The sequence below is a fragment of the Engystomops pustulosus genome, chromosome 8 (genome assembly GCF_040894005.1).
Source record: "Engystomops pustulosus chromosome 8, aEngPut4.maternal, whole genome shotgun sequence".
Classification (NCBI taxonomy): domain Eukaryota; kingdom Metazoa; phylum Chordata; class Amphibia; order Anura; family Leptodactylidae; genus Engystomops; species Engystomops pustulosus.
In genome coordinates, this window is record NC_092418.1 from 92,608,335 (window position 1) to 92,634,711 (window position 26,377).

A 26,377-nucleotide genomic window follows, 5' to 3' on the forward strand; every position below is an offset into this window, starting at 1 on the left:
TTACAACAATATGATAAGTACAAAGTTTCCAAAGAAGACGAAATCTGGAACCAAATAAAAACTTATTGGGGGATATTTGACATTTGCATGTAATTTACATATTTTTCACCAGAACTTAGGTCAATTATGGATCACTTGAATTTCCAGCTCAACATTATTCATTTATTTGTGGACAAGTTAGCCAAAAAATACAAATTGACAATATCTTTCAGCAGAAAAATAGCAAAAGTGAAAGCTGTGCTATGATTGGTTGTGTAACAAGCAGCAGGTTGTGAACCCACTGTGCCATCTAACTGGTTTGACTTTGGGCCACACACTAAAGGCGTTATCCCTGGACCTCTCCGGTATGCACCCTATTACACCTATACAGTGATCTGGACTTCGCTGCGGAGAGATCGCAAGAGCGCTACCTCTTGTGGTGGTCCCAGTATAGAAAGCAGCTGTTCCAGTGGGCACAGAGACACCGGTACGTGGTACCAAGGGGTCAGGCAAGGGTAGTCAGTAAAAGTCCGAAGTCAAGGCAGGCAGTGTATAATCAGAATCCAGGGACAGGCAGAGGGTCATGGTAGGCAGCACATGTTCGAGAAACAAGCCTGGGTCGTATTCCAGGGACCGCAGATCAGATCAGAGTCAGTAAGAAGCCGGGACAGAAACAAACACCATACAGCAGGTCACGCAAGCTAGGAACCTTTGCTCAGGCGTGGAAAGCAGGGTATGCTGGGCAGTAGGGCTAGAGGTGCACCAAGATTGGCTGGGACACATATTTGGAAAATGGTCTGTTACTTCAAGATGGATGAAGAGTTGCCGTCCGCACCCTAAGGGAGATGAAGCGTGGCCGGACACGGCGGATGAAGGTAAGTCTGTGATGGGGATTGCGATCAGTGGTGGAACCTGTAGCCAGCGTTAAGGGGTTGTCATGGGCAACAAAATGGGTTATTACATAGTTCACAAAGGCCACTGGACAAGGCCCAAAGCAATCTAGTCTCAAAGTATATCCAAGGACTGCCGCAAGCTACTTGGGAATGCTATAACCCAGGCAATTAAGACAAATTAACTGACAAGTCAGAAAATTCTGGTAAATTTCGGAAAATACAGGAACCGTATCTATATCTCCTATAGATACAAACTTTTTTATCATCATTATTTCCATAACAGTGGTTCTTAGCCATATGTATGTACCTTTAAATAAGCCAGCTTAGTATTAGGTAAAGGGGTTCAGGACAAGACACACTCACTGATACCTACACGAGTGCCTTCCACAGATGTCTCCTATGATCCTTGGACTGGCCCATTAGAGTACCAGATGATCTTCTTGTGGGTCTAGGGTTAAGCACATAATTATGGGCCCCCAGACTAATGATTTGTCACCAGAATCTATGTTTTAAAGTATGATCCATAGATTATGATTATAAGATCTTATTGATGATGCATCCTGCATGGAGATGCACTGGTCTATCACTGATGAAGAGTGGATGCTCACCATCTTTGTTGGGCCCACGATACAACATTTTACCTCTGACTTCACCCATTGGAGTGGACTTTTTTTTTACTGATGCCTCCCCGTATTGTGCATCATGTTATTATATCACATGAGACCTTGATATTAAAGGGGTTTTACCACATTTGATTGTTATCCCTTATCCACAGGATAGGCAATAACATTCTGATCATTGAGGTTCAGACTGCTGGGACCCTCACTGATCACAAGAACAGGGGTCCTATGCTAGTTAATTCATATAGCAGCAGGTTGAGCACATGTCCTGCCTGCTCATTGTCTTTGAGAGTGCTGGAGATACCAAAGGATTTCCTTAGAAATTCCTGATGTTTCCACAGTATTGATTGGAGCAGCAGGACATATACTCAAAATACTGTTCCATCAATAGGTGAGAAAGACACCCCCGTCCTCAGGATTCAAGAAGACGGGTTCTCATCTATCAGACTTTTATCCTCGTCCTATGGATATGGGAAACAATCAAACCTGGTACAGCACCCTTTACAAAGCTTAATCTTTGATCTAAATGGATACGTAAAGTCAGCCCTGATCATATATGAAATGAAAAAGAAATCTACCATCAAACCTGAGCATGAAAAACCAGGGACACTTACTCATAGATCTAGGCACTAAGACTGTATATAATCTTCTTATATTTGTCATACATGGCCTCCTTCTTTCTAAAATTAACTTTTTTGGCTCATTAGCATAATTTTGAAAGTTGCTTTTAGAAGGAAGGAGGTCACGGATGACAAATATAAGACGAATACTCACAATCACAATGCCTGGATCTATGAGTAAGTGTCCCCAGTTTATCATGTTAGATTATGGCTCCTTGGTAGAATTCCAGATTTCCTTCAAGGATACTGTTTCCATAACTTTTAGGCAACTATATGTGGATAGTGTTAGTTACATTGCATTTGCTGTTCTTTTTAGAAGAATATGGAGTGTTGTGGAAGACCAGCTAAAGAAACATTGGCTTTGCATTGCATTGGATTTTTTTAACTTGGTTTCCAGGGAACGTAATAATCATTTCACAGAATTCCTTTCACTCCTAGTATGGCAGGGGTTAACTTCTGTGTGAGTGCTGTAGTCGGCAGAAGTATTTAATCTCATTCATTTGAATGGAGCTGTGTGGTTCTCCAGCACGGAGTAGAGGCTTAGACCCAGATTGAATAGAGGCCTCAGTGTGTATTCTGGCAGCCGTCTCAGGCCTGCAAACTAACTTCATTTGGTGACGTAATCCGTCCCTTGTTTTCATATTCCAGCCCAATTTGCTTTGCATTGTAAGGAAATAATAAGAGAGATTTTTGAGGACAGGCCACTAGACCGCAATCTTGTCACCAAAGAAAGGAGGAAAGATTGGCACTCCATCCCTTTATGTCTGCAGGCTTTACAATGGACATTTCTCACTAGGGAAAATCTGCACATCTAGAATAGTTTGAGATTTTGGTTATTTTGGCAGTACTTTAGTAGGTAAACTATTTCTAGCCACTGTATAACATGTATTATGCATTTTTAATCAGTTTTCTACAGGCTCTGGCTCTGATTCTAAGCTGACCTGGAGGCTGAGACGTGAATCCTGGACACTCGCTCAGCAGCAGCACCGCATAGGACATTATGGAGAAGTACTGACAGGACTGATGTAAATCATGTAGTTGTCAGATAGAGAAACGCTAACTATAAGCTCTAGTTGTGCTTATTTCTGATTCTTTCACGCCCAGCACCTCTCTCTTGTCAGCGAAGCTGGAGTTCTGCGCATGCGCAGTAGCTCTGGCTTCGGAGCAGTGAAGATCGGTGGCAGTGGCTTCGGAGCATGAAGATATGCCGGTAGGAGGATCAAAGAGTCTACTGGGGTGTGGAGTAGCAGCGCCGTGTAGCCTCAGCTCCGTCTACTCCACGCCCCTTTAGCCTCTTTAGAAAATTAGCATATTAGGGCAATAAAAGCCCTAAGATTCAGGGGACTTGAGGATTAGCCCTTAAAAGGGCTATCCTCACGTACAATAGAGGCACCTACCATCCCGTCTACCTTAATAGGTAGATCCGTAGTGGTAGGTTTCCTTTAAGAGGTGCATGTATTCTGATCCTTCTGTGAGCTGACAGCTTGCCATGGAGATACCAGGTTGGACTGAGCAAATTATTGAACCATTTAGTTGGATTAGGGAAAAGGTGTTTTTCTTATATAAGATCATTATTTCCTATCCGTAGATCAGGTGATTAATGTGTCCTTGCTATGGGTCCAGGGCTGTATTTGGGACACTGCTTTATGCATAAATCCCATTCATTGTGAATGATAGAATGGCAGATTAGCTCAACCAGATGCTCCTCTCTTGTCTCGGCATGACCTAAAAAGTACATTTCAGAAATTAAAAAAAAATACATATAGGGACACATTTACTTACCGAGTCCACGGAGTTCCCCGAAAGTGCATTGTCCGACCGGAATGCGCTGTGCCGCAATACACTAAGATTTTTGTGCCAGTTATCCTGCATGTGTCGCTACCCCACTCAGGTCCAACAGAGTTCACCTTCTTCTGCCTGGTGCATGCAATTGCTTGATCTTGCGACACAATTTTAAAGTTAAATCCTGCGCTGATATTCTTTAAAGGGGCTGTCCACTTTCAGCAAAAAATTGATATTGTTTCTGTAATGAAAGTGATACAATTTTCTAATATACATTCTGTATGAATTCCTCACTGTTTTTTAGATCTTTGCTTTTTGTCACTCAATATGAAGCTTCATTGTTTACTTCCTGTGGATAAAAAAATGATCCCTGGTCATGTGATGTCACACAGGAGCACAGCTCGTTATGTCACACACTACTCTGATTGCTCTCTGTGATATAACGAGCCATGCACCTGTGTGACATCACCTGACCAGGGACCGTTTTTTTAATCCACAGGTAGTAAATTATGAAGCTTCCCTGAGGAATTGATACAGAAACTATATTGGATAGTTTTCATTACACAAACAATAAACAATATCAATTATTTGCTGAAGGTGAAAAATTCCTTTAAAGGAAATCTACCATTTGCGTCTATGCATTATGAACCAAACATACCTTGAGAATGCTGAAACTACACTGTTACACATATATATCTTATTTAATCTCTGAACTGAGTGGTTTTGCTGAAAAAACAATTATAAAATTATGATAATGAGGCTCTGAAAATCCTGTAGCAGCCTGGGAACTCTCCTCACCCTAAGTATGCACTGCTTCAGCCTGGTCCTGCCCAGCATAAGCTGAGAATACGTCATCACTGTGTTGTCCCTGACAGGCAGAAGTAATCAATTGCTGCAACATCTGCCAGCTGCTGTGTATGAGTCATCCAGCTCAGGTTGATTAGTCCTGTCTGGATAGTGCAGGCAGTTCTGTGTATGTGGAAGTAAAATGTTTGGCAGCCAGCCTGCACCCAGTGTTTCAAAGTTTCTCAATGAAAATGCAGCATAATTATCTGCAGGATACTCGGAAAGCTGGATGATGTCACAGGCTCCTGGGAAGGCTTATGGGAAGGCATAAGGCAGCCTTATGGATGCTGTAGGAGTGCATAATTAGGGTAAGAGCCTCATTATCATAATTTTATAATTGTTTTTCCAGCAAAACCACTCAGTTCAGGGATTAAACAAGATATGTTTCTGCATCAGTGTAGCTACAGCATTCTCATAGTATGTTTTGTGTTTTCACAGTCAGGTTTTTGGATTAGGTGTGGATTATAAAGGCAGAGAACATATAAAATATATATATTATTCCTCTTTTATTATTTCACTCATGGCTTCAAAAACTTTATCTTAAAAAGGATATTGAAAATTAACTGACCAATCCTTTGCTCTCCTGACATCGGAGATAATGAAGACACCTTACATGGTTGGCCAGGGCCACTTACATTGGAATGTCTGGCTAACAATAATCTTATGCAAATGGTCTTTCTTAATGGGCTTTTCAGGTTTCAGGGGGGAACTTTTTCAGTATCAAAGCACTTAATGATTGTTGAACTTGTATAATAGTAAGGTTTCTTATCTTCTGCTTTTTCTTGTAAAACATTCTCTTCATAGCTCGTTGTTGGCCAGAAACATAAGATTATGGAAGCCTCCACTTGAAATATTTGATTTTTGGAATAAGTTTCATATCAAACATGTGAAGTCCTGGTAAACATAGTAACAATGTCTCCATTGTAATCCTGTAGAGATCTACAAACACAAACCTGTATTGTCATGAAAATGACCTTTCATTTTCTTCCTCAAAAAAGAATAGGGCTTAAGTTGTTTGTCCATCCTCTTTTCGAAAGTATCGCCCACTTTCACCTCATTATTATGGAAGAATGTTTTGTGTATCCGTTCTGAAGGGGAAGTGAAGGGCATAATATGGTCATTGACGTGAATCAAATGCATTTATTACATGAGAGGTCAGTTTCTTGTAAGTCGTTTAATAATTAGTCATTTATAAAGTTATAAAGTTAAATTGTGTCAACTAAAAGATATAGATATAGATATTTGTAAATCGTTTTTCAGAGTGATTTAGGGTTAATGTGTTAGAATGTGAGATGACATTGGTATACAAGGATAGACCGGTGGGACAGACCACCTGGGGACCACCTAATGGGCCATGTATTATTAAAGAGATTCTGTAACCAGATTTTACCCCTCGAAAATACCAGTCCCCTCAGGTAGGGTATGAAATATCCTTTCTAGAATTCCCTATTTTATATGAAATATTTCTTGTTTACCTGTAAAAAATCTCCCACAAAGTCAGGGAAATACGACTCGTCTCACCTCATTTTCACATGAGATGAGTCAAGTTTAGTGGTTGCAGTTGTAGTGTCACTTCCGTTCTATAGTACCTAGAAACAAGATTTTTGTGTCATATTAAAGATATGGATCTCATCTTTCAGTAAGCTACACAACCAGCGACACAGACATGTAAAGACATTGGGGCATATTTATCATACGTATGATTGCCCCGCCGCTGCATTTTCGCAGCAGCATATGTCAAGAGGCTTCCGCCTCTTGATGTTCTGCTCCCCAACACGTCTGTCTCCCCAATTGAAAATGCAAGCTGCAGTAAAAGATCCAGTTCCTGCCTTTTTTTTAACTGCCTGTAGCCTGTAGCTTAATGTAAACTGGATCATAAAGAACAGAAGATAGGGGCCTCTGAAGAGACACTACTACTATAACCACTAAACTTGACTTATCTCTCTTGGGATAATAAATGATTTCTAGCAGATTGACTCAGGAATGGGCAGGAGACCCTGTGGATGACCATATGTCAGAATTTATTATTATCCTGCAATAGTTGAGTATTCTGACAACAGGAATCAGGCTGTATCCTAGCGGACTGAAGCTGGTGGAAGTAGGAAATTCACAATCATAGGTGCAAAATATTACGGACAAAATATTACTTGCCTCTAGGACAGTGGTTCTCAACCTGCGGGTCGCGACCCCAGCGGGGGTCGAACAACCAAAACCGGTGGTCGCCTAAAGCCATCGGAGCCGCAATTTTATTGCGTTTTTACTGCAAATCGCATGGTTTGGGGTCACCGCAACATGAGGAACTGTATTGCTGGGTCACAGCATTAGAAAGGTTGAGAACCACTGCTCTAGGATGTCCATGGACCTGCCTAAAGTCAAGACCTCTCACTAAAGTTGAAATTGCCATTCACTTCCGATAGGTCAGCGCCAGAAGTGGATTTGGATGGTAGCCTAGGGCCCAAAACTACTAGGGGGCCCATGGCCACACAAACCAACCACCAAATTTGATTCTCAGAAGGACCTTCACCCCTGAAATTGCCATACATCTGTTCCTGACCTGAAGTGAATGGCACTTTAGTGACAGGACTTGACTTTGAGCAGGTCCATAGGCATCCCAGAGGCAAGTAATATTTTGTCCATAATATTCCTGCGTTCAATACACATCTACACAGGAGCTATTTCAGGACCTTTGAAGGTCCTCTAAGGGTCCTGAAACCATAAATTGAAATCAGGCAGAAGGGACACATCCTTGATTCCCAAAGAAGCTGATTCTAGTAGCATATATAGGAAGTGATTCCAGACTTGTAAGGGCTATACATTTTATACAGCCCAGGGCCCGAGGCAGTCTTATTCCGCCCTGGTATCCATTTAGGACATGCCTGAATATGTTGGACTCTCTCTAAAAATTAGATACTATGGGTATAGTTGACAGGTATGTCTGTAAAACTGTATATCTAGGTAGAGCATGGACGTATAGTATCCTAGAGGTGCCATACTTAAACTTTATATTTGCCTTAGTAGCAGATACTACCTGTTCGATATATATGGCTATTGCTGTGTCTTACACTATAACCCCATACCTTTGCATCAGTCTATTTCCTTATGTATCCTGCACTTAAATAATAACCAGAGATATGGGCAAGATATATGACAGCCACACTTCTCATTTCCTCAGATTAAAGCAGCCTATTGCTATTAATGATCCCCCCTCATGAGTGTAACATTGTCTGTGCCGCAGTCATTATGGAGCGAGAACTTTTGACCTGATAATCTTGCGCTATAAAAGATTTTGTAACTCATTTCTGGTCTACTGCCCAATCAGCATTCTCATTTCCAGGCCAGTACTGAAGCTCTATTGTTTTCTATAACTGTTGTCTAGCGCTCTATTCCAAGTGATTTAGAGTGAAAATTGATGTGTTATTTTAAGACACATTCCTTACCAGGAAAACTGCCCACGGATGGCATCCAGGATGCCCTTGGTAGCCAATGCCGGTATCACATGCTCTTACCCAATTCAAATAAATGAACATCAATGAAATATTTCAGAATATAATTGTTTTATTGAGGAACATGTTACTCAGTCCATATTTTGCAATCATTCTGCACAAGTTTAAGATTCCCGTAGATGAGGGACATCAATCTCAATGACACCATGGGCCACATTAGCCAAATAGTTGGGTTTAAATGGCAGATTGTGTCATATTGCTAATAATTCTTCTTATACCCAACTAATCACTAGAGGAGACAAGGATTCGTTACAGTCGAAACTGTGAATCTATGGAATAGCCGAGCTCAGGAGCTTGTCATAGGAGAGAGAGCGGTGAGCTTCAAGAAGGGTCTAGATGACTTCTTACTGCAAAATAGCATTGGTGGTCATATAAAATACAGAATTTTGTTCTCCCTTACATCCCTTCCCCATCACATCCCTTTTCTTCCTTGGTTGAACTTATGCATATATGTCAACCATACTAACCCCCACTATTGGCTATAACATTTGGAGCATGGGATGGAGCCTAACTGATGTGTAGGAACAACATGTCACCTTCATGTGCTTGGGCTCCAATGAAGATCTGCTCATGGCTGTTGTGGCACTGCATCTAATGAGGTATCAAGCTGTATTTGGTCCATGGGCTGGTGTGGGACATGTGTTCCATAGATAATGGAGGTTCCAGGTTCTGGTCCAATATCTGATGCCATAGGCATATAGATTACAATTTTTCTTTTTCAGTGCATTATTCCACTAGGGAAGTGATGGCAAAACTTTTAGAGTGCCCAAAAATGCAACTGAAACTCAATGGGGCTCATTTTCTAAGGGTCCGTGGTCTGCACTATTGTTGGAATATCCAACGATTTCCGATGTGTGCCGCATTTAGAAATGTTTTTTAGCGCAAGTGATCAGATTTTGGTGCATCGGCGCTGGCTTTCATGCAACAAATAGGCCGTCGGACGATCCAACAGATTCGGACAACGCAGTTTTGAACAAAGCAATTTGTGTCGCAAGACATGCACTTACATGCATCGGGAAGAAGAAGGTGAACTCCGGACCACACCGGGGGAAGCGACAGATGCAGGATTTCGGGCGCACAAGCTACGTGAATCGCACCTGACTTTATCTTCGTCGGACCGTCCGGATCGGGGATCGCAACAGGACCGGGTAAGTACTGTATTCTTGCATTATTGAACAAGGGTATTTATGCTAGTTTTAGAGCAGGTAAGACACATGCAAACTTTTGATAATACATCTGGCTTATTAGGAAATTGTATCAGTTCACAAAAGGCAATTTTATTACGTTCCACAATATAGAATTTTGGAATCATGAAGTCGCAAAATAATGTTCGAAACTTTTAACTTCCCGGATAATTGCCATGATTGAAGGGATTATCCAGGAGTAACTGTTGATGGTCTCTCAGCACGAGCAATAAATAGTTACACTGGAAAATCCCTTTAATTCAACAAAGTCCCTAATAAACTGATTAAAAAAGTCCCATGATAATAAGTTTCTCTAAAATTATTAATAGAAAGTTGTAGAATTCTCATTATTTTTTTTAACTAGGTTTATTTAAATAACACCAAGAACTCTTCAAGTCTTAAGAATTCACATCAGCTGATCCCTAAGGTCAATATATCAATATTGATCTTCTGATAATAATACATGTGCAATTTTGTACTATGAAAAAGATTTCATATTCATATGTACAGTACAGTAATGGTGCTGCTGTCCTAGGTGCTGCACAGAATAGATCATATCTATTCCCTCATCACAGCTCCTTGAGGCTTATTTCCAAAGCTTGCAGAAGTATATATATGATGCTCAGCTATTTCTGCTCTATAACATGATTCCAGGAGAAAGGACAAGGTGCACAGTCAGCTCTGCTCCTCTTTCTTTACAACATGCTGCCTGCAGATAGGACACTATGTGCAATGTACTCAGCTCCTCCTGTTCTATAGTATGCTGCCTGTAGATTTGACAATATGTACTATTTTCTCAGCTCCTTCTACTGTATAAGTTGCTGCCTGCAGATAAGACTTGATGTTTAATCTGTTTAGCTCCTTCTGCTATATAACATGCTGTTTGCAGATAGGACATCTCTGTACAATCTGTTCAGCTCTCCCTGCTATATAACATTTTGCTTGCAGATAGGACGCTACGTACAATCCACACAGCTCCTCCTGTTCTATAACATGCTGCCTGCGAATAGGACACTGTGTACAATGTGCTCAGCTCCTCCTGTTCTATAACATACTGCCAACAGATAGGAAACTATGCAAAATCTGCTTATCTCCTTTTGCTCTATAAAATTCTGCTTGCAGATAGGACACTGTGTACAATCTGCTCAGCTCCTCCTCCTCTATAATATGCTGCCTGCGGATAGGACACTGTGTACAATCTGCTCAGCTTCTCCTGTTCTATAACATGCTGCCTGCAGATAAGACACTGGGGAACATTAACTTACCCAGTCCAGTCGCGATCCAAAGGCTGGTTCTCCGACACTAATTCAGGTCCGGCCAGGATTCACTAAGGTAGTGCTCCCAATGTCCAACAGGTGTCGCTGCTGTGCTGAAGACCGCTGGAGTTCACCGGAGTTCACTATCCTATCGTGGGTACAGGTAAGCGCGTGTCAAGCGACACATTTTTTTTTTAAATTCCGCATTTTTTTCGAATCCGTCGGGTGCCACGCCACGCCCCCGATTTCCATCGCATGCATGCCAATGCACCAAAATCCGGGGGCAATTCAGGGAAAGACGCCACAGATCGGAAAAATACGGGAAACCCGACGAAAATGCTCAAATCGGACCCTTAGTAAATGACCTCCAATATGTACAATCTGCTCAGCTTCTCCTGCTCTATAACATTCTAATTAATTAGCACTTTCTTGGTAGCAGTTTCCATGTAGAAAAAAAGTTTTTTTTTCAGTCCTATCACTGTATGTTGCACCTCTTTTGCACTTATACTCTAAATGTAACAACACTTCCCTTACAATCTCTGATGACAACATCACACATTTGGATAACATTTGTTTTATTGTAGGCAGCACGTTCTTTAAGACTTCTTCTCCTATGGTTTATTGTCACCAGACGTCTTGTAAGACAGTTTTATATAATGTTTCTGACTCTGATTCACTATTGTCTCAGGCACATGATCCATCTCTGGTATAATATTGCTTTGAAAATGTAAACCTGGCACATAAAGCTGATTTGCACTTGTTAGTCGGCCACATCTCACCCTTCCCCCAGATATTTGCAATTGTGAGTTCTTTCATTAGTTAATCTTGAGTGTGAAGCAGTTTTCTCTTCACTGGTTTTCAACCTAAGTAAATATTACCTACATATGGCATCTAGACTAATGCTCACTCAGGGGGGAATTTAGTAGCTGAGTCAGGTTGTCTGATTTTCTGTGTGAAATTTCCATATTAGACAGTCCGTGGCAATACACTTGTACGCTAGATGTTACCCAAGCTTCCTCAGGTAGGGGATTTAATGTCCTTTCTAGAATTCCCTCTTTTATGTGGAATCTCATCCATTTATAAAAAATCTCCTCCAAAGTCATCTGAAAATGAGAAGAGAAGAGTCACTTTTTGCCTGAGATGAGTCAAGATCAGAGGCTGAAGGGGAAGTGTCAGTACAGACACTCCTCTCTTCTTTTCTGTCGTACGTAGACATATGGGGGGAGATTCATCTGGGATTTTATGCTAGAATCCCTGAAATAATTGCAGTTGCTGGGGAACTGACAGCAATTCCGATTGTTATCCCCTTTACACCATCCCCAAAGCCAAGGGTATATGGAGGGGCCTGAAGTGAGCGTGTGCACTCTCTGTAACTAGTGAACTCTTACAAAATGAACGTTCCCCTAAGCCTCTTGATGTATCCTGTGGGATTTCATCATATGCCGCATTTAGGCAAAAAGAGGCCCATGGGTGCAAAAATCTGGTAAGGGCCCCCAATAAATATAGGCCAGACAGTGGTACACATTACTATTCCAAATTATCAATAATAATCTAAACTTTCTCCTAATTCCATTAATTGGCATTGGTAGTACTGACTACTAATCTGACTACTGTACTACTAAGTCGCCACCTCAGTCCCGTGCACCATTCTCTTCTCCTCTTACAGATCCCCTGAGTGATCTGTGGGGAAGTAAACCTCACACTGATTGGCTAGAACTTGGCTGGAAACCAGTTTAGCCAACCAGTATTAGCTGGTAAGGTTGGGGAACAGGTGTCGCATTAATGCAGCGCAGCTACTGAGAAGCACGCTGCATGCAGAATGCGATTGGATACGGCTGGGCATGCAATCTCTCACAGACAGAGTCAGTGAGTCACTGTCACAGCTTGGAGATAAGCGTATGTGAGGCAGGATGGCAGCATCACTTCCAGAGACTGTCGGACATTGCTGGTGGGGGCCTTCTGATGCGTAAAGTGGTGGAGGCCCCGGGGCACGCGGCCCTTGAGTCCTCCCCATAACCAGCCCTGATGCCAGCGCACAAGCACTGGCGTATGATGAATCCCCCTGCAGCCTCAAAACTTAACTCCAGTCTCTGCTCATTTTAATATGACTTTGGAGAAAACATATCAACTGTGGACATCACTGTTTCAAAGTTTTTACATCTCATCAGCTCAATGTAGGGAACTTGCTTGGCTAGGTGAGAGGCTGTCAACGCAAGGCAGGCAAGAAACTAAACCCTCTTAGGAGACTTATCTATTGCAGGTATACAAAGACTTTAAACACAATGCATGTTCCCTACTCTGTGCTGCTGAGATGCAAAAGCATCAATAGAAAAATGCCCATAGTTGGGAGTCTGTTTCTTCGGGAAAAGAAATACTGGTTTGGTTATTAGCTCACATCAGGTTTCTAGGCTTCTTTAACTGGGTTTTTCCAGCAAACAAGTTAGGCCCTTTCCCCAGGATATGCTCTAAGTTGCTCAAAGGCAATCTGTGCTCAGCAATCTCCATCATCTCCATGAATGAGCAGAAAGGACATGTGTGGCCATCTGTTCCACTCATCTCGGGGGAACAAAGAATCGGATCCCATATTCTTGTGATCTGATTGATGCAGAGGGAGCTTCCCTTTACGGTAGCACTATGGGGGGATGTGCTGTGGCTACCTATCTACTGGGAGTGTGTGCTGTGGCTACCTATCTACTGGGAGTATGTGCTGGGGCTACCTATCTACTGGAAGTATCTGCTGGGGCTACCTATCTAATGGGGGGATGTGCTGTGGCTACCTATATACTGGGGGCGTGTGCTGTGGCTTCCTATCTACTGGGGGGGCATGGGGTTACCTATATACTGGGGGACATGTGCTATGGCTACCTATCTGGTAGCTGCCGGTCTTTATAGGAACCCGGGAAGTGGGCAGCGCCAATCAGTGGTGCATGGGCCCTTTAAATCTGCGAGTGCTAGTTGCGCGAGCTGGCCAGCTGGGATGGGAGCCAGAAAGTGGTGAGTTGAGTGAGCTCGGAAAGGGGCGCAGCCACGGAGAAGGGCACGGGTCTGCCTGCGATCCGAGACCGAGATCGCAGGGGCAACTGTGACTACCTATCTACTGGTGGGCATGTGTATATGGTACGGCTCTTACGGAATAACATTTTAAAATATGTGGCGCTCATGGCTCTCCCAGCCAAAAAGGTTCCTGACCCCTGATCAAGATGCTTAGGCCTCTCAATGTACAAACAAGACTCGGCGCTGGCTTATCCGTGTACGCTGGTGTGGGGACAGGTACACCCCACGCTGGTCCATTCTCCTGCCGGCTGCGCCCCTCTTAATCGCCCTCAATGCCTCTCTGGTGTAGAGCTGGCATGAAGAGGAAAATAATCGCAAATGCTAACAATATGCTAGCATTTGTGATTATTTCCCGGCTTTTACACCAGTGTTCTTCTCCAGAGACCCTGATAAATAAGCCCCATGATCTCTGATCACCAAATGCTGGCTCCTTTGTGAATGGAGTCCTGGGGGGGGCTATTACTCCTGCTCTCTAGAATTCTGCATTCAAAACGTTGCTAAATGGTTTGTAACTTTGTGGAGTCACTTGTAACTTTGTGCAGTTTTACACTACTTATACAGGCAGTCCCCAGGTTACATACAGGTTTGTTCTTAAGTTGAATTTGTATGTAAGTCAAAACTGTATATTTTATAATTGTAGTTCCAGACAAAAAAAATGTTTGCCCCAGTGACAATTGGAATTTCACATTTTTTTGCTGTAATGGGAACAAAGATTATCAATAAAGCTTCATTACAGACACCTTACAGCTGATCATTGCAACCTGGGACTATAGTAAAGCCTCCAGAAAGCTTCACCAGAGGTCACAGTGGGCAGAGGGGTCCGTCTGTAACTAGGGATCATCTGTAAGTCGGGTGTCCGTAAGTAGGGCACCGCCTGTACATGTTTTTAAAAGTGATTAGGAAAGAGGTCCTGGTTATTCTGCTCAGCCACATGTATACATTAAAACATTATAAAACATGCAAAAAATGCCTTGATCCTACTTTAGTTGATCAGCTGCATCCCATAGAAACGAAAGGAGAGGTGACCCTTACCCCTATAAGAACAGGTAATAAATGTTGTTTATGAGTTAACCCCATATAAACACCATGTAATAAAAGACTATAATATATATATATTATAAGAGCAATATATATATATATATATATATATATATATGTATATATATTGCTATTAACTTTAACTATTAACTATATATTGCTATTAACTTTGAAGTCACATATAGTTAAGAAAGTGTTAAGTTCACTTTAATTAAACACTTATCAGTATATTTTTTTTAATCGACAGGCTTAAGAAAGCCTCTAATCTTGTCCGGCTGGGCTCACTGATAGAGCTCAGGGATTCCAGGCTGCATTTGTACATTCCTTGAAAGTGTTTTGTGCTGGGGAGGCTGTTGTGCTGTAAAGGTGGTTTGATAAGAGCCCTGCACCACCAACCCCAGACCTGCACCACCAATCTCCACCATACATTATTCCATAGAAGGTATTTGGGTGTACACATATTCCTGTACCACCCTGTACCACCATTAACCCAAAGGAAATTTCTGACCACTTGCAACATACATTATAAATCAGAATGTCACTGCTAGACAATCAGATACTCGAAGAGCATGGAGAAATGAGCTTTTAGCACCTAGCGGGGTAAGATACTACACTGACGTGCCTCAGCTTCCTATTCAGGGACTAGAATGAGGTGAGAGAGGAGATATTGTAAAGACGTACTCATGATTTGTATCATATACTAGAATCTGAGCAATAATCTTTGTTTATATAGCGCCATCATATTCTGTAGCGCTTTACAAATCATAGGGGACATGTACAAATAAAATACTAAGACACATTCTATAGTGAACCTGCATAAATAGTATAAGCTGTCTCTTATAAATTGTTTCCAGTTGCTTACATGAAGTAGCACAGGCATATTCTGCAGTGTCAGTCACTTCAGTCCTTCCCACTTAGACCCTGCAGACTTTGAGGGGCTTTTATTATTTTTGGCGCAGGGCGTTGCTTGAACCGTTCTATATTTTTCAGCGAGATATAAGTTTGTGTCTGCAAGGGATTCATCAATTGGCGCACGGACTGAATGGTTTAGAACTCTCTAGATCAGCTGTTAGCTGGGCTACTTTTGCGCCACAATAAGCGCCAAAAAACGTGTCGGATAAATAGAAGCACCAGAAAACTGGTGGATTCACAAGCAACGACAAAATTTTGCTCCCAAAAATAGAACAAGTCGAGTTTGTCGGAAAACACCAATTTTATGGCACTGACACTTCAGAAATTCAGGCACAGAGGGGAAAAAAACAAAAAAAGGCCATATTAAATGCCCCCCCCCCCCTATGTCTCTAATTTATCTTTACATATTTGAAGGAAGGAAATCTAGGGAGACTGTAAATAAATTGGAGAACATAAAAACTCCTGGACAGATTGTAACCCAGGACCCTATACAGACGGTCCCCTACTAAGGACACCCGACTTACAGACGACCCATAGTTACAGACGGACCCCTCTGCCCCCTGTGACCTCTGGTGAAGTCTCTGAATGCTTTACTATAGTCCCAGACTGCAATGATCAGCTGTAAGGTGTCTGTAATGAAGCTTTATTGATAATCCTTGCTCCAATCACAGCAAAAAATTTTGAAACTCCAATTGTCACTGGGGCAAAAATTTTTTTGTCTGGATCTACAATTATAAAATATACAGTTTCGACTTACATACAAATTCAACTTAAGAACAAACCTATGGAACCTATCTTTTACGTAACCCGGGGACTGCCTGTAATATAGGCTGCTATACAAAGAAACTGGATGTCTCCTGATAAATTTTTTTAGTTATCTCAACTTATGTAAATTTCCTATATTCACAGTATCAAAATGCTTCAAGAAGTGATTTATCAATTACAGCAAAACATTTTGATGATTCTTAAGAATCATCAACATTCACATTTTCCACAAAATCACTGGTCTATTCGCATTTTTAATGTGTATGGGGACTTCCTGACCAGTAATACTAGAAGAGAGAAGGATTGGACTGATGGGTTTCAACATGCCCGATCCTTTTGTCTGGCAGCTGCTTATTCCCTTCTACACCTTAGTAACAAACTCAAGTTCACTGACTTGTGCAATCATGGGAAGGAGTAATACAAATCAAGTAATATGGAAAACTTTACCTCTTGGCTACCTTGTGAGGCAGTGCCCTTTACATTATTGGGGTTTGACACATTACCTAGTTTTTTGTAATTGGTGTGTAAGTGTGTGTGTGTGTGTGGGGGGGGGGGGCAGATATTAGATAATTTACCAATATACATCTATTAGTAGTTCTTCTCCGCTTTCTTGATATGTAAAGTGAAGCCTCCTGTCTGTCACCTCATCAGCCAGAGATTCCTGTCCATAAAATGGCCGCAGACTGAGGATCATGTGATCTCTATCTGTCCATGAACAATCGCCCTGCCAGGACCTTATGATAGTATTCATGAATATAAGGTCATATTTTACTATTTACTTTCTACAACTAAGCTTCTTGGTGCATTTGGAGTGTGGCCACATCTGGTAGTGCACCTTTGTCTCCATGAGTGATGTCTATTGCTTTGTAAAAGGATTGCTAATATAAGTAAAACTGACTATAATTTTAGTGTCATTAGAAATGACTGATGATTTTGTGCCTCTGTCTTCTAGGGTGTACATCAAGTGATTTCCGTTGCGCCAGTGGTCGTTGTATTCCGATAAGCTGGAAATGTGATGGATCTGCAGATTGCCCTGATAACTCAGATGAACATGGCTGTCGTAAGTTGGCTGTTGTAAGAAATAGGACTACTAGAAGAGCTGGAATTGAACGTACATTGGAAGCCAATTAAACTGTAGTGAACCTGTCAACATAAATGTGATTTTTAGCTGGTGACAGGTGCCAATAGCCTATGTTTTGCTGATTTAAAAAATGCCTTTGTCAGCATTCTGAATCATTTCAGTAGTTTATAATAGTTTATTTCACATTACCTGGCTTCCTGCCAGCAGCTGCAGCCTGTGTCTCCTCATACATTCCCTTCACTCCTCAACACTATCCCCCTCCCTCCCCTGCCTGTTCAATGAACATTAGAGGAATTGGAGAGGGAGTTAGGGAGCTGCATGAGTGTGGAGGAGAGAAAGAATATGACACAAAATTGATAAAAAATGATAAAAAACTGAGTACACAACTATATAGAAGTTGTAAAATATAGACTGTTTTATTATACTCAACAGCGTGAAACTAAAATAATAACAAAAAGATAAAAGGTACATAGAACCCAATAAATGATCAAGGTGCCAATAGGTCTGATAAACTAATATATGATATGATCTAGGCATTCACTGTAATAAAACATACATTGGATATCTGGAATACTGCATAAAATAAATGTACAAATTAGATAGAGCTCTAAAAATAACACGGCACAGGCTGCTGAAGCTGTGAAATAAAGTTTTATAAAGTATTGTTAGTATTCAAAATGCTGACATAGGCATTTTTAAACTTAGCATATCATATACTATTGGAACCTGTCACCAGCTAACAATGACATTCCTGGTGACTTGTTTGTTCAAAAAACTGATGAGAAAAATGTCGGGGGTAGGGGGGGGGCAGATCAGTTCAGATCCCTCTATCTTGTGCTCCATAGCAGTCACATTCAAGATAACAATCTTATCTTTCAGGTATCATTATGCTACTGGTTATCTGAGCTACATTACCCGAGATACAGGCAGTTAAAGGCAAAAGTAGAAATTGAATTTTATCTGGAGCTCAGCTTTACAACATGGTCCACATTTTTCAAAAACTACCTGCAGTTTGCCTGTGGAGTATGCAGGGGGCGCCAGATTCATTAAAAGCGGCGCACGTTCCTCATGAATCTGGTGCCAGCAGAGTGCACCAACTTTTTTTTTGGTGCGCCTTTAACATAGAGCGTGCAACACAATTCTGTTGAGTCGTGGTAATAAATGTGCAACGGAACGCCTCTATATGTGAGTCGCGGTGGGCATAGTGTATAGACACGGACACTACTTAAGTACGTGTGCAAGCAGTTTGAATGTTTTTGAAAGTCAGACAAAAAACAGGAGCAAACACTTTAATAAATGTGGGCCTTTGTCTTTAACTTCCTGTGATCCATCTCTGTAATTCACAGAACACAATCCGGATGTGATTTGAAAGATAAGATTCTTGTCTTTATTATGACACCAAAATCATGTTTCTAGATGCTAGGACAAAGGGCTGATTTTTATGTTGTTGCATGTTATCACTGTAGAAAGAAACTTGACTTGATTAACAATTATTGGGCCTATTAGTGACTTATTACTAATACAAGATATGGGCACCTGGAGTGACATTTCCTCTGCAGCTTCTAAAATGGACTCATAAGAGGCGAAAAGTGACTCTACTCAGCTCATTTGTATATGACTTTGGAAGTAATATTTTTTTTATAGGTAAAAGGTTCAGATTTAACAAAAAAGATGAAATTCTAGTTTACTGGTGACAAGTTCCCTTTAAAGGAAACCTACCACTTGAAGTGGCAGGTGCCGGTGCTTATTTTAGTTAGTGTTTTAAACCGCGGTATTGCGGTTTAAAACACTTTTTAAACTTTATAGCCGGCGCATGGAGTAATGCATATGATAAAAGTCAAATGGAAACTCTTGAAGTTGCAAATATATAATAGATCAAGCCCGGGGAGCAGATCCTTGGATTTCTAATACCTTCAAAGGGATACTTTTGTAGTTGCTTAGTACTTTATAATGAACAGATTCTTGTAATGTACAAACAACTTTATAGTTTGCTGTAGTGGTCCGGCACAATGCCATACTTTTTCCATCTCAGAGCTGGATAATAGACTTAGCAATGTAGGTGGATTGCTGGGTACAGTAGTGCGGCAAAGGTGGTTATCTGAAGTTCTATTTGGACATTGGGGAGGCCAGGACATGGAAGTGATAAGAAGTTGTGTCTATAAAGAGTAATGTTTGATTGAGCAAGAAATTGGCTCACATTTATCAAAAACAGTGCAAACTGTACTAGGTGCAGTTTGCCTGTGTAGTGTGCAGAGGGCGCCAGATTCATGAATTGTGGCGCAGGTACTTCATGAATTTGGCGCCCCATGCACTGCTCCAACAGTGTGCATCAACTTTCTTTTGGTGCACATTTAATATCGGGTGGGCTTCACAATTCTGTCGGATACTTCTTGATATGTGTCGCATAGAACATCCCTTTCAGTGCACAATTTTGTGTTGTGTTGGGTATAGTGCAGCCGCGAATGCGTCTCGGACACTTTATAAATACATGTACAGGCAGTCCCTCGGGTTACATAAAAGATAGGGTTTGTAGGTTTGCTCTCAAGTTGAATTTGTATGTAAGTTGGAACTGTATATTTTATCATTGTTATCCCAGACAATTGGATTTTAAAAATGTTGGGTTGTCATAAGAATCAGGATTAACACTAAAGCTTCATTACAGACACATTTGATAACTGTTATAGCTGATCATTGTAGCCTAGGACCAAAGTACAATAAATTACCAATATCCAGAGGTCCGTTTGTAACTAGGGGTTGTATGTAAGTCGAGTGTTCTTAAGTAGGGGACCGCCTGTACAAGCAGTTTACGCTGAAAGGAGCTTGCAAAGTCAGACAAAATATATTTTATTAATAATATTTTATATTTTATCTATATAACAGACCAGAGGGAAGGAAATCGGACTGGAGCCCCCCACTGCTCTTCCATTGTAGGAATTGTCCACATCTGTATCATGGTATCCATTAAAAAAAAGAACCATGTTGGGTTGCTACATCCATCATGCAATAGATATCAACATCAGCCAAAGAACCCCATGGTTTTATAACGGGGTCTATTTATTTCGACTAGCAACAAGGAAATTATGTCATGCAAAGAAATATATAGGCACAAGGACAATGGGTGATGTTTTTGTTGTTGCATTTTATTACTGTAAAAAGAAACTTGACTTGATTAACAATTATTGGGCCTATTAGTGACTTGTTACTAATACAATTTTCTCCCTATGAAATCAGCCCCACGGTCATGTGCAGCGGATCAGTTTCGTTGCGGGGATGGCGAATGCATAACGCGATCCTGGGTCTGTGACGATGATGAAGACTGCGATGATGCATCTGATGAGCAGCACTGTCGTAAGTTTGAGTTTTGTTTTCCACAAGGTCCTGAACTTGAAGTGTTTGTCCACTTTCATTAAATAATTGATATCAATGCTTTACTATTTTCTAGAGCTCTGCTTTCTGTCATTCCATAGGAAGTTTCATTATTTACTTACTGTGGATAGAAATCTGTCCCTGGTCATGTGATGTCACACAGGTGTATGTCTTGTTATAGCCCTGATCATGTGATGACACACAAGTGCACGGCTCGTTACAGCCCTGGTCATGTAATGTCACACAGGTGCACGGCTCGTTATAGCCCTGGTCATGTGATGTCACACAGGTGCATGGATCGTTATAGCCCTGGTCATGTGATGTCACACAGGTGCACGGCTCGTCATATCCCTGGTCATGTGATGTCACACAGGTGCACGGCTCGTTATAGCCCTGGTCATGTGATGTCACACAGGTGCACGGCTCGTTATAGCCCTGGTCATGTGATGTCACACAGGTGCAAGGCTCATTATAGCCCTGGTCATGTGATGTCACACAGGTGCACGGCTCGTTATAGCCCTGGTCACATAGGTGCACGGCTCGTTATATCCCTAGTCATGGGATGTCACACAGGTGCACGGCTCGTTATAGCCCTGGTCATGTGATGTCACACAGGTGCACGGCTCGTTATAGCCCTGGTCATGTGATGTCACATAGGTGCGCGGCTCGTTATATCCCTGGTCAAGTTATGTCACACAGGTGCACGGCTCGTCATATCCCTCATCATGTGATGTCACACAGGTGCACGCAGGCCCGGCGCCAGCACCCGGCTAACCCGGGCAAGTGCCAGGGCCCCGGGGTACCGGAGGGGCCCACTCGGGCTCCCGGGTCAGCAGGACATCTGCCCCGCTGCCAGGGAGGCTCCTTCCCTCTCCTGACACAGATCGCGATGAGTACATGTGCAGTCACTGCTTTCCACGGCAGGAGCTGCAGAGGCTGAAGGACCTGTGATGACATCATGGTCACATGACCTGCCGGGGAAAGCAGTGACAACACAGACCTGCATGTGTGAGGTGAGGGGGGAGAGACATAACAGGGGCCAGGGAAGGGGGAGAACATGGGGGGCTGTGTGGGGACATTACTTACTGGGGGGCTGTGTGTATACAGGAGGGGGTGGGGCAGTGTGTAAAAAGGGGGGGCAGTGTGTATACAGGGGGAGGGGGGCAGTGTGTATACAGGAGGAGGGGGGCAGTGTGTATACAGGAGGAGGGGGGGCAGTGTGTATACAGGAGGAGGGGGGGCAGTGTGTATACAGGAGGAGGGGGGCAGTGTATATACAGGAGGAGGAGGGGGGCAGTGTGTATACAGGAGGGGGGGCAGTGTGTATACAGGAGGAGGAGGGGGCAGTGTGTATACAGGAGGGGGGCAGTGTGAATACAGGAGGAGGGGGGGCAGTGTGTATACAGGAGGAGGGGGGGCATTGTGTATACAGGAGGAGGGGGGGCAGTGTGTATACAGGGGAGGGGGCAGTGTGTATACAGGGGGAGGGGGGCAGTGTGTATACAGGTAGAGGGGGGGCAGTGTGTATACAGGGGTAGGGGGGCAGTGTGTATACAGGAGGAGGGGGGGCAGTGTGTATACAGGGGGAGGGGGGCAGTGTGTATACAAGGGGAGGGGGGCAGTGTGTATACAGGAGGGGGGGGCAGTGTGTATACAGGAGGAGGGGGGCAGTGTGTATACAGGGGGAGGGGGGCAGTGTGTATACAGGTAGAGGGGGGGCAGTGTGTATACAGGGGAGGGGGCAGTGTGTATACAGGGGGAGGGGGCAGTGTGTATACAGGTAGAGGGGGGGCAGTGTGTATACAGGGGTAGGGGGGCAGTGTGTATACAGGGGTAGGGGGGCAGTGTGTATACAGGGGGAGGGGGGCAGTGTGTATACAGGTAGAGGGGGGGCAGTGTGTATACAGGGGTAGGGGGGGCAGTGTGTATACAGGGGTAGGGGGGCAGTGTGTATACAGGGGTAGGGGGGGCAGTGTGTATACAGGGGGGCAGTGTGTATACAGGAGGAGGGGGGTCAGTGTGTATACAGGGGGAGGGGGGAAGTGTGTATACAGGAGGGGGGGCAGTGTGTATACAGGGGGAGGGGGCAGTGTGTATACAGGGGTAGGGGGGGCAGTGTGTATACAGGGGTAGGGGGGGCAGTGTGTATACAGGAGGAGGGGGGGCAGTGTGTATACAGGTAGAGGGGGGGCAGTGTGTATACAGGGATAGGGGGGGGCAGTGTGTATATAGGGGTAGGGGGGGCAGTGTGTATACAGGGGTAGGGGGGGCAGTGTGTATACAGGGGGGGCAGTGTGTATACAGGAGGAGGGGGGGCAGTGTATACAGGGGGAGGGGGGCCGTGTGTATACAAGTAGAGGGGGGGCAGTGTGTATACAGGGGTAGGGGGGGCAGTGTGTATACAGGAGGAGGGGGGCCGTGTGTAAACAGGGGGAAGGGGGCAGTGTGTAAACAGGGGGAGGGGGGCAGTGTGTATACAGGCGGAGGGGGACAGTGTGTATACAGGGGGAAGGGGGGCAGTGTGTATACAGGGGGAAGGGGCAGTGTGTATACAGGGGTAGGGGGGGGCGTGTGTATACAGGTAGAGGGGGGGCAGTGTGTATACAGGGGGAGGGGGGGCAGTGTGTATACAGGAAGAGGGGGGCAGTGTGTATACAGGTAGAGGGGGGGGGGCAGTGTGTATACAGGTAGAGGGGGGGCAGTGTGTATACAGGTAGAGGGGGGGCAGTGTGTATACAGGGGGAGGGGGGCAGTGTGTATACAGGAGGAGGGGGGCAGTGTGTATACAGGGGGAGGGGGGGCAGTGTGTAAACAGGGGGAGGGGGGCAGTGTGTAAACAGGGGGAGGGGGGGCAGTGTGTATACAGGAGGGGGGGATGTGTACATGGGGATGAGGGGCCGTGTGTCCACGCGGTGGAGGGGGGGGCAGTGTGACTACTGGAGGGCGGCCCATAAAGGGGCCCACTAAAGCCTGGAGCCGGCCCTGGGTGCACGGCTCATTATATCTCTAGTCATGTGATGTTGCATGGCTTGTTGTATCACACATCTTTGATTACTCTCTGTGATATAACGAGCTGTGCATCTGTGTGACATCACATGACTTATCTGCCAGTATCTGAACGGGTTTGCCCATCACTAGTTATGGATAATCCATGTATTATAGATCCCTATCACCAAATTTAATTTCTATGTGCAAGATTTATAAATATGATATACTTGATCACAAATAAAGTAAATTGATTGCACAGAAGCTTAATAGTTTCACTAATTTTAGAGAAATAAATGTAGAATATTTGGCTTCACTTTCCCTACATTAGCTTTGTGTATCTGTTATATTGTATACAGTTGTTTAGGATTTCTACTTCATGGCTGATAAATACTTTACACAGAGCAGCGTGCCATTAATTGCTTTCGTTTTTCAGTGGGGAGAACTTGCTCAGCTCAGCAGTTCACATGCTTAAGTGGTCAGTGTATCCCAGGGGCTTATAAATGTGACCGGATGAAGGACTGCACAGATGGATCCGATGAACGCAACTGCCGTAAGTATTATCTCAAAACCAAATAATCTAATATTTGACATCTTATTGTTAGTTTACCGTTTAAGAAGCTCTTTAGCAAAATTCAAAACTTATAGCCCTAAGTTCAGCTTATTTCTTCATGTTCAGCCATGTTTGTACTCCCCATCTCCTCCTTGTGTTGCTATCAATCCCATTATGTCTCAGCAGAGAATCACATGCTAAATGTAAGCCAATACTATTACTGATGTAAGTGTTATGGGACCACTAAATAATGTAATGTTCAGCTGTTTAAAGGGAACCTGTCGCCAGGGACCTCATTTTTCACTAAAGATTGTAAAAGTCCATTACAGCTGCAGTGCACATTTGCCTTTATACCTTTTCTAAGCATTTGCTTTACAATATAATTGTGTATTATAACTTACCTTTCATGCTGACAAAATCCTGGGGTAGTCACAGGGGCTGGACTTTGGTTTGGATGCATTTCAAAAAACAACATGTGGCTTGTCTGTTACTCACTCCTTAGAGGCTTGGCCCCCACCTTTGTGCTCCTGTACAGCTCCACCTCCTGCTTCTTCTCAGAGGTCACAGCCTGGCCAGCCTGACATCAGTGGGGGGGGGGGGGGACAAGCTGTACAGGAGCACAAACATGGAGACAGCCTGCAGCTCAAACAGGTCACATGTTGTTTTTTGAATGCATCCAAACCAAAGCCCAGCCCCTGCGACTACCCCAGGATTTTGTCAATATCCAAGAGTAAGTTGGATATTGTAATACACAATTATATTGTAATGCAAATGCTTAGAAAAGGCAGAGAGGCAGATTTGCACTGCAGGTGTCATGGGCTTTTACAATCTGTCTTTAGTGAAAAATGAGGTCCCTGGTGACAGGTTCCCTTTAAGCATTACCCATCACTTTGTGTGTTGCTATCAATCCCATTATGCCTCAGCATAGCATTGCATGGCCTGCTTTGAGCCAGTAGTATCACTAATGTTATAGCAAAACGAAATAATCTATTGTACAGTAAATAATTATAACTTTAAGAGGACCGGTCAGATTAATTTGGGACCCTAAACTCACTAACATAACATATTCATGGACCGCCCCCTCATGAATATGCCGGACCGCTGTGAGCTCAGTCCAGCGTTCCTATTGTACAGAGCTGCAGTGTTTGCTAGCCCTATCGGAGGGTTCCAATAAAGCTAGCAGTTTATCACTGCTAAAAATCGGGTAGCGCTAGGAGCTGCTTACTAAAGTGCATTTTTTTGGTTGACAGGTCCTCTTTAAGAAAAAGTCTAAACGTATTTACCTTAATTTCTGCCTATTGCCAAATGTTCAGTTGTTTCTGTGTTTCCCATTCCACTCTAAACCTACATAGACTGTAATTGGGTATCACATATAGACTTAAAGGAGCATCTCTTCTTTCTGTTTCCATCTCTGTACCCCTCATCAGATTTAATTGTACAGCGACGGGTATAGATGTGTTATATATGCTATGGATTTACATTAATGTAATTTAATCCAAATATTCATTTTAGTTTTTTTTTTTTTAGTTGTGTGAACCCTAATCAGCACTACATTGAGTACTAATACTTGTTCTAATAGGGCGTCACAGATATCAAGTGTAAAAGAAATTAAAAATCTCTATTAATACAGGTCTAGCATTTCAAGATGTTCAGTGGTGGAAAGTAGAAAATAATATTTGTTCCTCTCCTTTCATTAAACTTGTACGTACAAACAAGCGCCTTGGCGACCTTCTGCAGGAACATATGTATCAGGTTCACGCTGAGTATTTTCTACAGACTCTTATTACTGAATTCAGCACTTCCACAATTCTCCATCTAAATCACTTTGTAGAAAACAGGAGAGAAAAAAACTGTATCTGTTGGATTAACTTCAAAGGCTTTCAATTAAGTAGAGGAAACCATCTCCAAGAAAGAGATTTTTTTTTAGCTCCTAAGTCCTA

At 43.0% G+C, this 26,377-nt stretch overlaps 1 protein-coding gene across 5 annotated transcripts in view; it reads left to right on the forward strand.

Annotated features, from left to right (window-relative positions):
• The window catches only part of LRP2 (LDL receptor related protein 2), a 144,697-nt gene that overhangs the window by 14,641 nt on the left and 103,679 nt on the right, over positions 1-26,377 (forward strand). For all 5 annotated transcript variants that reach the window (XM_072121786.1, XM_072121787.1, XM_072121789.1 and 2 more), the window contains exons 2-4: positions 17,405-17,512; positions 20,765-20,881; positions 24,321-24,437. In XM_072121786.1, coding sequence (XP_071977887.1) covers positions 17,405-17,512; positions 20,765-20,881; positions 24,321-24,437 — 342 coding nt within the window. The remainder of the gene's footprint in view (positions 1-17,404; positions 17,513-20,764; positions 20,882-24,320; positions 24,438-26,377) is intronic.